Source organism: Myotis lucifugus, unplaced genomic scaffold (genome assembly GCF_000147115.1).
Source record: "Myotis lucifugus unplaced genomic scaffold, Myoluc2.0 scaffold_26, whole genome shotgun sequence".
In the NCBI taxonomy this organism is placed as follows: domain Eukaryota; kingdom Metazoa; phylum Chordata; class Mammalia; order Chiroptera; family Vespertilionidae; genus Myotis; species Myotis lucifugus.
In genome coordinates this window covers 9,391,185-9,403,513 of record NW_005871074.1, presented here as the reverse complement: position 1 = coordinate 9,403,513, position 12,329 = coordinate 9,391,185, and the positions used below count along the sequence as shown (strand labels likewise).

At 37.8% G+C, this 12,329-nt stretch overlaps 1 protein-coding gene across 1 annotated transcript in view; it reads left to right on the top strand.

The window, feature by feature from the left end:
• ADAM18 (ADAM metallopeptidase domain 18) overlaps nucleotides 1–12,329 on the top strand; it is a 77,991-nt gene that overhangs the window by 31,621 nt on the left and 34,041 nt on the right. The window contains exons 12-15 of the mRNA XM_014453660.1: nucleotides 1,623–1,806; nucleotides 4,581–4,676; nucleotides 6,785–6,983; nucleotides 10,674–10,779. Of these exons, the coding sequence (XP_014309146.1) occupies nucleotides 1,623–1,806; nucleotides 4,581–4,676; nucleotides 6,785–6,983; nucleotides 10,674–10,779 (585 nt within the window). The remainder of the gene's footprint in view (nucleotides 1–1,622; nucleotides 1,807–4,580; nucleotides 4,677–6,784; nucleotides 6,984–10,673; nucleotides 10,780–12,329) is intronic.

Here is a 12,329-nt window from a genome sequence, read left to right as displayed (position 1 = left end):
CAGCCCCACCCATACACAGGCCTCTATCCTATATAATAAAAGGGTAATATGCAAATTGACCTAACATCAGAATGACTGGGAATGACCGCTCACTATGACACACACTGACACCAGGGGGCAGATGCTCAATGCAGTAGCTGCCTCCTGGTGGTCAGTGCGCTCCCACAGGGGAAGCTCTGCTCAGCCACAAGCCAGGCTGATGGCTGGCCAGTACAGCAGTGGTGGTGGGAGCCTCTCCTGCCTCCTCAGTAGCACTAAGGATATCCGACTGCAGCCTAGGACTGCTCCCAGCTGGCAAGTGGACATCCCCCAAGGGCTCCCTGGCTGCCAGAGAGATGTCTGACTGCCAGCTTAGGCCCAATCCCCAGGGAGTGGGCCTAAACCAGCAGGTAGTCATCCCCCGAGGAGTCCCAGGCTGCGAGAGGGCACAGGCCAGACTGAGGGACCTCCCCCAAGTGCACAAATTTTTATGCACCAGGCCTCTAGTCTATATGTATAAAAGGCTAATATGCTAAGTATCCCTCCCCCATCCCACTGGTCGCTATGATGTACACTGACCACCAGGGGGCAGAATCTCAACTCAGGCTTGTGACTTGGCAACAACGGTTCTCGGGTGACATACCCTGAAACCAGAGAGGAGTGAGCCAATTCCTTTCAGGGTCATGTGATTCCACCTTTGGCCATGGGTTATATTGTTGCTGAGGCACTGTTGGCCCGAATCTGGTTTACTGCACACTTGCGTTTGCGTTTCACATCCTGTACAACATCAATTCTGGGACCCCTCGGGGGTTGTTGGAGAGCTGGTTTCATCCCAGTCTCCCCAGGCCAGGCCAAGGACCCCACCTGCTGGAGGGACCCCACTTGCTCCACAGATGCCGGGGAGAAGCCACGGGAGGTTGGCTCCAGGGTGTGTCTGGCTCTTCTTGCCCAGTCCTGCCCTGCTGGCCACCTTCTAATTAATTTCCTTTCAATGTGCATGAATCTGTGCACCAGGACACTAGTTTTAGATAATGTTGTTAAGAAAGACCTCTTTAGAAAATGACATTTGAGCAAACATCTGGCTGAAATAAGGGAGGAAGTTTTGTGTATAGAAGAGTATATCAGGTGGAGAGAAATGTAAATGATGTATGTAGGTATGGATGGATGGATAGATAATAGATTTAACTATTATACCGTATTTTTTTCTTGGGATGATACATTTTTTATGTAATTTTACAATGTTAAAGACAAGCAATGATAAATTAAAATTTAATCTTGGTTGACATCAATCTCTGCTAAGGTACAAGTTTTTATTTTTTTATTTTTTTTAAATATATTTTATTGATTTTTTACAGAGAGGAAGGGAGAGGGAAAGAGAGTTAGAAACATTGATGAGAGAGAAACATCGACCAGCTGCCTCCTGCATGCCCCCCCACTGGGGATGTGCCCACAACCAAGGTACATGCCCTTGACCGGAATCGAACCTGGGGCCCTTGAGTCCACAGGCCGACACTCTATCCACTGAGCCAAACTGGTTAGGGCTAAGGTGCAAGTTTTTCATTTGAGCTATCTTGCAATGCATGTCATTATATGTGGAGTATTGTTTAGATGTGGTTTTATTAACCTGAGGAATTTCATTTTAGGGGTTCCAATGGTGTAAAGATTTTTAGCAACTGTAGCATGCATGACTATAGATATCTTGTTTCAATATTTGATGCTAAATGTCTTCAAAAATTTCCAAATTTGCAACCATTATATAAAAATCAATCAGTGTGTGGTAATGGGATTTTGGAACTTAATGAAGAATGTGACTGTGGCAGTGAAGAGGTGAGTAACAAAGATCAAAATTTGAGCACAATTTCTTGTGTTTCTAATAAGTGATTGTCTTGGTATATATGGGATTATATATGCAAATATCTACACTAATAAAATACGAACATGCAAATTGACCGTACCTTTGCTATACCTTAAGCCACACCAACCAGATGATCAGAGTGACTGTATGCAAATTAACCCAACCAAGATAGCAACCGGCAGCCAAGGAGCTGGAGCAAGCAGGAGGCTTGGTTGCCCCAATGATGGAGGAAGCCAAGCTTCCCGTCTGCCGCGGCTGGCTCTGAGCTCCACTCAAAGCAACAAAGTTTCAATTATAGAAGATAAACAAACCCCAGATACCTGCTTTCAGTCGGCCGTGGCCACGGAGCTGGAGTGAGCAGGAGGCTTGGGTTGCCCCTGGCAATGGAGGAAGCCAAGTTTCTCTCCCGCCTGCCCTGGCCAGCTCTGAGCTCCTCTCAAGGCTACAAAGTTTCAATTATAGAAGGTAAATAAATCCCAGAATAAAAAAAAGGAAAAGAAAAAAAGGAGAGGATGGGAGCTTCCGTCGCCAGGGGGGCTTGGCCAGCCTGAAAACTGCCCTCAACCTCTCACCCAGATTGGCCAGGCACCCCAGTGGGGACCCCCCACTTTAAGGGGGTGTGGCCAGCCTGAAAACAGCCATCAGCCCCTCACCCAGGCTGGCCAGGCACCCAAGCGGGACCCCCACCCTGATCCAGGACACCCTTCAGGGCAAACCAGCCAGCCCCACCCATGCACCAGGCCTCTATCCTATATAATAAAAGGGTAATATGCAAACTGACCCTAACAGCAGAATGACTGGGAATGACTGGTCACTATGACACACACTGACCACCAGGGAGCAGGCACTCAATGCAGGAGCTGCCCCCTGGTGGTCAGTGAGCTCCCACAGGGTGAGCTCTGCTCAACCACAACAAGCCAGGCTGACGGCTGCCAGTACAGTGGTGGTGGTGGAAGCCTCTCCCGCCTCCTCAGCAGCACTAAGGATGTCAGACTGCAGCTTAGGCCTGCTCCCCGCTGGCAAGTGGACATCCTCCAAAGGCTCCCGGGCTTCCAGAGGGATGTCTGATTGCCAGCTTAGGCCCAATTTCCCGGGGAGCGGTAGTCATTTCCCGAGGGGTCCCATACTGCAAGAGGACACAGGCCGGGCTGAGGGACACCCCCCCCCCAAGTGCACAAATTCTTGTGCACCGGGCCTTTAGTATTATATATTCAATATAGAACTAAGATATGAAAATGGGGACAAATTGGATATATGAATCACTTTCTCACACCTCTTCAATTGCAAAGATAAGTCATGGAAACCTGGTTTGCACACACTGTTCCTGATTATCCCAGCAGAGAGATTTTAAATATATAGGCTAAATAAATTCATTTTTCTACACAATTTAATGTCTAACTCATATGACCTCACTCTCTTTTTTCCTTACAAACTTTTCCTGAATTTGGTTCACATTTTTCCATCTCTTGTGGGTTGCAAGAATGTCAAAACATTATAATATTTCTGTCTTAATCATTCACCATATTCCTATATTTTCAAGTTTCTATTTGCTCACTTCTAAATTTAGGTATCCAGGCTACTATAGTTCCATCAACCAAATATTCAAAGCATGCTATTTTCAACATATAGGACCACATATTTTGTCTACTTTAATATCATTAATGTATAATATTTAACAATCCCCCTCTACTTAAATGTAATAAAGTTTTTCCATGATTAATCCCCATAAGTTACTTCAATTTGTGTTGACCTACAAAAATAACTGACCACCACTTGTTTACATACTATTAAACTTTTTTTTAACTATCTCTAGTCCCCCAAAATAACATGGGGATGTAGATAGGAAAAATAGTCCATATTGTAACAATCATGTATGGTGATAGAAGATTACTAGATTTATTATGGTGATCACATATGATGGTATATGTCAAATCACTATGTTGTATGACTAAAACAATTATGATAGTGTATGTTGACTATACTTTAATAACAAATAAGTTTTAAAACATTTATATGGTTTTAAGTTAAAAAAGATAAAATCAAATTACTGTCCTGAGATTTTATACTTAATGATGAAATAAGTAAAGATGCCTAAAATGTGCTGCCAACATATTAATATTCTAACAAATAGTAAATTAGAAAAAAGTGTTTAGAATGTAATAATGCTTCAAAATTTTATAAATAAATGCATTTACATGGAAAAATAGTTTTTTAACATCATTGTAATTATGCCATTTTACCTTGTAAAAATATATATGTATTGACATATCTTGTTTTATTTATTTCATTATAGTAAAACATAACACATGGCTAATATACTAAATATATTTTTATTATATATATTGTCTACCTCTACTAATTTTATTCATAAAGGTAAATTTTACTAAACAAATTACTAAAAAGGCAATAGGGAAAAGTTTTCTTTTGAAAACTCACCCTTTTTCTCCCCAAAGATATATTTCCATGTTGGCAGTTAAATTAATTACCAACTTAATTACTTACCAATTTATTAATAATTATAAATACTTAACTATCAAACATTTTACTAATATCACTGATCAACTGCTGTTTTAGATGTTATTTATTTCGTTCTTATAGTTGGATATGCCTTTGGATATTCCTGGCAATCATATAGTGCAAAATTGAAAAATTGAACACAGAAGAGTATTAAATAGAAGTTGAGATTAAGAAAAAAGAGCTGTTAAATGGCTGAACTAGAATAATATTTTTTCTTCTGAGATTTTAGGAATGTCAGTTTAAGAAGTGCTGTGATTATAACACATGTAAACTGAAAGGCTCAGTGAAATGTGGTTCTGGACTATGCTGCACACCAGAATGTCAGGTAAGTTTCCAATATTTATTAAAAGGGAATTGAACGTGATAATAGCAAGCTATGTTGATTGAATTAATGTAGAATTGATGAAAGAATGGCAAAGTAATTCAGTGGAACAAAATAAGGCATAAATAACCACAAGCATGTAAAGAAAACTGCGGAATAAAGAAGGCATCTTGGATTGGTACTGATTATTCTCTTGTGTTGAAAACACAGTTTACCATCTTCTAAATTAAGCATACAAAGAGTAGAATAATCATATACATTACTATGTCAAAAACTCAAGTCAAGAAAGTTATAAAGTCAAATAAATAGTAAATTATTAATTGTGAAAATTATAACATGAATAGCAGACAAGTTTGTAGCATAGAGAATATGCAAAGAATGCTCACATATTGATAACTAAAAGGCAAATCAGAGAGAGAGAGAGAGAGAGAGAGAGAGTAAGAGAGAGGCAAATAGAGGGCCCAGGCAATTTACAACAATGTAAATACAATTGTTTAATGTGTACATTGCTCTTTTTCAGAAACTAAGGTAAACCTAAATAAAAATAATAATGCCATATCATAAAGCAGACATCCAATAGCAATCTTAAATTTGGCAATGTCAGATATTGGCTAAGGAATGGGAACAGATATTTCTGGATATTGTTCATGGAATTTTGAATTTCTATAATTCCTTTATGAATATTTTCATATCTTTGAATAGAGTATAAGTTATCAAATTAAGTGATTACCATCATTATCTCTTTTATTTATGTATCTATTCTATAATCATACACATGTATGGAAAGCTGAGGGGAAAATATTAATTACAGGACTGTTGGCCAATAGCAACTCATAAAGGCAAATTTAATATTTATTAGTATTGGAATGGTTACATAAATTACTTTATATGTGCAAGAGTTAATAAATGCAAGCTAAATATACATTCAATAATATGATATTTCAAGATATATGTTTGAATAAAAAAGTCCCATAATGAAAAATATTTTATAATTCCAATTCTGATAAATTATATCATAAATATTTCATATATTTTACCCATATTTTGAATTAAGATACAATGTCTTAAAGTGAAGTTATTTTAGTGAATACTTCTAAGTTATTATTGTAAACATATTCAGTCTTGTAACTAGCACTACAATCAAGGGATGGGAGATTTCAATATCACTTTCCAAAAATCCCTGTGTCCTTTTGTAGTTAATCCATACCTTTACCCATAGAACTGTTGGCAATAATGAAATTATTATAATGAAATCTGGTAACTACAGATCTGTTTTCCACATCTCTAATTTTGATTTTGCAAGAATATAACATAAATCAATCATATAATATGTGTAAATATTGTCATTAGGCATTTTCGTATAAAACATTCGAGATTCAATCACATTGTGGTGTTTATCAGTTCACTGCTCTTTTGTTGCTGAATAGTGTATATAATATGCATAACCCATGGACACAGACAATAGGGTGGTGAAGGCCTGGGGCAGGGACAGGGGCAAGCTAGACAAGGTCAATAGGGGAAAAAGAGGATATATGTAATACTTTCACCAATAAATATTTTAAAACATTTAAAAATTTTAGAAAAAAGAAAATAGAATCAGTCCGGAGTGTCTATGGTAGGAGCTAAGGCTATGGAAGTCTTGTACATATTCATAAGACTATACGAGAACAAACTCTCGGAAGAACTCTATGCTCATTATAAAGCTCTATGGCTTTAACTTTCCCTTAACTTCCTCTTCCTTTGGATAAATACCTCTCCAATTTGTCTTACTGGGTAAAGTGTGTGCACCTGGCTTGTCATGTCTGCAGGTGCTGGGTTGCAATCCATTCTCTTTCCCAAATAAATCCTTTTTTGGTGACAAAACACCTAGTAGATATTAATTTTCTGTCATCACCTCTCAAAGTAGAACACAAAGCAGTTTGCAAAGGATCCTTTTGAGACAGTCACTGGGACCTACCATTTCCTTCTGAGAGCTAACTGCCTTTGGTTACCTAACTCTGTGACGCCCCCAAGTATCATTGATCAGGCATATTTAATCTGATAAAACTCTCCAGTAAATAATTGAAGAAAGGCATTTACAGATCATGATATTCTTTTCTGTTTTCTCCTAGATATCAGTAGCAGGCACTCCATGTAGAAAGAGTGCCGATCGAGAGTGTGATTTTACCGAGTACTGCAATGGAACTTACAGTGATTGTGTTCCTGACACTTACGCACTGAATGGCCACGTGTGCGGTTTGGGAACTGCATTTTGCTATAAGGGACGATGCCAAACTACTGATTATCAGTGTGCCAACATATTTGGAAAAGGTGTTGCTCTTTCTTGTATATATATTTTACTTCAAAATTGGATCCCTCTATAAGATAAAATACATGTCACATAACTCAAGAAGTGGAAAAGCCTGAATCACAATCTCAGGAAAAACTAAATTTGAATTAAAGAAGGTTATTTTTTGTAGAAATGTTTGAGGTTTTCCCAGGATAGTATTGTACTATTTTTTTTTCATGGTTTGATTTTTGTATTTGGTAATTAACTACCAGGGTAAAAATTGTGTTTACAACTCCTAATTTACATGGAGCTTAGAATGGCAAGTCAGTAAATCTTGAATTTTTACTATAATAAGGGCATACTCCTACTTTAATAAATAAATAAATATTCGACCCAGAAATGAGTTAGTTGACATTTGACATATTTTTAGTTCTAATTAAAATAAAGATGTTTAGGTAAGATTTAGCCTTTCGTGTGTGTTTACTCCTCCTATATATGCTCTGATCTCCACAAAACTTACCCAAATAGGTCAAAATTTTGATCTTGTGATGCAGTTTGTTCCTATTTTATTCATTAATTTGGTTCCTATCTAGAGCAAGCATTTTTCTTTCTTTTTTTAATTACATTTAGTGGAGTGACTTGGTTAATAAAACTATACAGTTTTAAGTGTACAACTCAAAAAAACACCATCTATATACTGCATTGTGTGCTCACCACCCAAAGTTGAGTCTCTTTCCATTCCTCCCTTTTGTCTTCTTTCACATTCCCCCACTTTCCTTTTCCTGTGGTCAGCATTGTTTCTTGTTCTTATTTTACCAAAAACTATATGATAGGAGGTTGTTCTAAATCAGTCTAATATATGTTATATGAATTAACAAATAGTTTAATTTAAATTTTGCTTTAAGTTAATTTATACCTTTAAAGGAATTATAGATGTTTAATTAATCATATTTTTCCACTAAAAATATATATACTGTATGTGTATGTGCAGAGAGTTGGTAATTTTCAAGAAGAGGAACATAGTCACATGGTTAACGTACTCATGTAGCTTATGATGAAGAGATAAAGACAGTGCATATGTAAACACAAAACAATATAAAAATTCTTTCGCTAAGTGTAGTTTAAAGTTTAAATAAAAAAAGAACGCTAAAAGAAAAGTAAGGTGTAGTGGACAAGGAACATACTTCCAGTTGTCATTATTCTTCAGCTGTCTGCTTAATCCTTCAGAATTGTCTCAACTGCACAGACAACCTCACCCACCTTCCCAGAGAAACACATATCCAGGCCTAGACATTTTGGCCCAATCAGGCACAAATGAGGCCCAGTTCACATACTAACATGCTACTTATGCTCCAGAGCTACACATGGGGTTAGTCAACTACCCCAAGAGGATGACTGACATCAGTATGTATTACAAGATTTTTAAAAACAACAACAAAAAACAGCCTGGCTGGCATGGCTCAGTGGTTGAGTGTCAATCTATGAACCAGGAGTTCACCAGTTTGATTCCCGGTCAAGGCACATGCCCAGGTTGCAGCCTTGATTCCCAGTAGGGGTGCATGCAGGAGGCAGCCGCTTAATGATTCTCTCTCATCATTGATGTTTCTATCTCTCTTTCCCTCTCCTTCCTCTTTCTGAAATCAATAAAAATAAATTAAAACAACAACAACACAAGGCCAGATAGTAGTGTTTGACTGCTAGAAATAAGATAGATAAAATCCTATATAATACAAGGCTAATATGCAAATCGACCAAACTTCTGAATGACCAGTCGCTATGATGCACACTGACCACCAGGGGTCAGACACTCAACGCAGGAGCTGTCCCCTGGTGGTCAGTGGGCTCCCACAGGGGAAGCACCCCTCAGCCAGAAGCCGGGCTCATGGCTGGTGAGCATAGCGTCGGTGGCAGGAGCCTCTCCCGCCTCCGCAGCAACAGTAAGAATGTCCGACTTCAGGCTTAGGCCCACTCCCCTGGGGGAACGGGCTTAAGCCGGCAGTCAGACATCCCCCGAGGGCTCCTGGATTGCGAGAGGGTGCAGGCCGGGCTGAGGGCCCCTGCACAAATTTCCCGCACCAGGCCTCTAGTTATTTTAACAAGGAAGAACAGAATAGTGGACATATACCTGGTCTATAGATAGTCAGGAAGATACTTCATGCAATATGATTTCTATTCTATGTGTTCTGTGGGCAACCAACAATAATAATATCCAGTTTGTAGCATCAAAGGAAATAAAAGATAGATGATTAGGTGACTGAAGAGAGTTACTTTAATTAATGTGATAATCTTATGTCCAAATTCTAAAGCTAAGACAATTTCCAGAACCAAAACTCATTGACTTAAGGGGGGTTAAGGGCCCCAAAGGAAAACTCTACAACACCTTAGACAATATTCATGTTAACAATGCCCCTAGTGTATCCACAAATGACCTACAATTATTTAATTGGCTTATCTGTTCACTGGGGAAAAAGAAATACCCAAACATTTTGGAAACTGGTGGACAAAAAGTCTGAATTAATGTGGGTACCCAGAAACTCAGTGTCATCATGGTCTCTCTGTGATAGTGAGGACTTACAGGGGTCAGGGAATAGAGTTCTTAGCAATTTTCAGTTTACATTGGTTCTACTAGCCCCACAAATTAATTTGGTAATTACTTCTCAGTCCTAGAATTTTGTAAGAGAAAGCCTCTGTAACTGTCCTTTTTCAGAAATGAGTGCTACCTTCAAAGATTTAAAGGATGCAGAGTTAATTGGCTATATAATATATACATTTAATTACTCAATCTGATCCTTGCATAAACCAGATAGTCCTTGAAAGATAATAGTAATCTACTAAAAATGCAGTAAAGTGGTAGATTAAGTAATTGTATCCACTGTGCCAGGTGTGACATTATGCTAGTGCAGATTAGCATGGCCTTAGATATGTGGTATTAGGATAGTCATTGACTTTTCAAATATATTCTTATCTTTGCCAATTTGAAAAGAGAATTAGAAAAAGTTTGCTTGCAATAGATAATAGTATTAATTTTGAGTTTTGCTCCAGGGCAATGTTTATTCAGCCATAATGTAATTGAAGACATTTGGACATCCCAGAAAGCATCACATTAATCCAGTCCAACAACGATTTTGTACTAATCTTGCTAAATAAGCAAAGTATAACTAGAATGTGGGTGGTCTAAGACACGTGCTACAAAGAGCAGTAAGTTAACCCTGGAAATATTCAGGAACAGTCATATCAGTGAAATTTTCAGGAGTCCAGTTGTCAGAGGCATGATTTGACATCCCCTACAAAGTAGAAGACAAACTGCATCTTGTATGTACTATGTCAATGGAAGAAGTACAAATCCTTTGTTTCTTGGGGAAAATCTGGGAGTTAAAATTCCTTTTCAATTGTATGGTGCTGTGCCACAGGTTTTTGCTTATAAGTGACATGTTTCAAATCTCCCATTTCATTAAGCAGAGAAATTATCAAGTCTGATACCCTTTGGACAAAGAAGTATGCATGACCACAGGGAAGGAAAGCAATTTGTTTTTAACAACAATATAATTTACTACAATAGATATAATATTTTTGCTTTCTATTAGGTAAAACAATTGACAAGGTAAATATAGGGGGGAAAGTATAATCAAGATCATGATATTTTGATTATTCAATAAGCAATTCATTAGCTTTTTATTGACAAAATTTTTAAATTGGATTAAAAATAATAACCAATGTGTTTGCATTTTAAGGTGCTGAAGGTGCTCCATTTGCCTGTTTTGAAGAAATTAATTCTTTTCGTGGTAGATTTGGAAACTGTGGTTTTAAAAATTCACAACCATTACCTTGTGAACCAAAGTATGTATATAAAAATGATTGTTTCATAAAATTCTGTATTTCTTGTCAAGAGACATGAATAATAATGGACAGTAAATCATATGGCAGGAGAATATTTTGAAACAACATTATATGTATTTTCCTTCTATATAATTCAGTTTTCTACTCCCCTTATTTTTTCTCTGATACTGTTCAATTAATGAGTCTAGATTAAAAGAAAGCTGAAGCTTTTTATCAGAGGAAGGAAGTGGATGCAAACTGCCAAAAACAAAAACAAACAAAAAACAGGAATTGATGCTACATGTTGAGAATTAAAATGGAATTTTTATTAAGTCAATGCATGATAGTGATCATAAAGCAAGTGCTTTGACTCAAAATACATGATTATATGAACAATACCTTCTTTGTTTTCACAATACTGATATATAAAATATGGCAGTACCTATGAATAGCTGAATATGTAGTTCTGGAATAAGCTATAGAATAAAAGGAATTATGAAATCCAATAAAGAAAGTGCCTACCCCACAACAACACTTCCTGAATTTCATAGGAGTATTAAAAATAAAAGAATCACAAAATTAGTAACAGACAAGAGGTTGACCAAGCTGAGTAATGTAATAACTAAAATGAAATCTATATATCTAAAAGCCAAGTAACCGGAATGATGGAACAACCAGTCACTATGATGTGCACTGCGGTGGCCACCCAGCACCACCCCCGATTGCCCCACCACCCTGATTGGGGGTGGGGCCAGCCAGACAACCCCCGTGGCCCCTTTCCCTGGCCAGCCCAGCCCCAATCGCCCCCATCAGGGCGGGCTGGCCAGACCCCACCCATGCACTAATTCATGCATTGGGCCTCTAGTATTCAATAAAGAGGTTCAACAGAAGACTTGATCAAGCAGAAGAAGGGGTTAATGAACTAGGAGTCAGGAGAGTAAAATTCAAAAAATCAGGAAGAGAAAGAGAGGGAGAGGGAGAAAGAGAGGGGGAGAGAGAGAGAGAGAGAGAGGGAGAGAGAGAGAGAGAGAGAGAGAGAGAGAGAGAGAGAGAGAGAGAGGAGAAGAAGAGAGAAAATGAAAGGAGACAAGAGGAAAGGAAGAAAGAGAAAGAAGAAAAGAAAGGGAAAGAAGAAAGAAAGAAAGAGAATAGAAAGAAGAGAAAGGAAGAAAGAAAGAAAGAAAGAAAGAAAGAAAGAAAGAAAGAAAGAAAGAAAGAAAGAAAGAGAAAGAGAGAGAGAGAGAGGGAGGAGGAGGGAGGGAGGAAGGAAGGAAGGAAGGAAGGAAGGAAGAAAGAAAGAAAGAAAGAAAGAAAGAAAGAAAGAAAGAAAGAAGAAGAAGAAAGAAGAAGAAAGAAAGAAAGAAAGAAAGAAAAAAGAAAGAAAGAAAAAAGAAAAGAAAAGAAAGAGAGGAATAAAGAAAGAAAGAAAGAAAGAAAGAAAGAAAGAAAGAAAGAAAGAAAGAAAGAAAGAAAGAAAGAAGAGAGAAAGAAGAGAGAAAGGAAAGAAGGAAGGAAGGAAAGAAGAAATAAAGGTGAAGAATGAAGATAGCTTAAGGAACTTATAGGACACC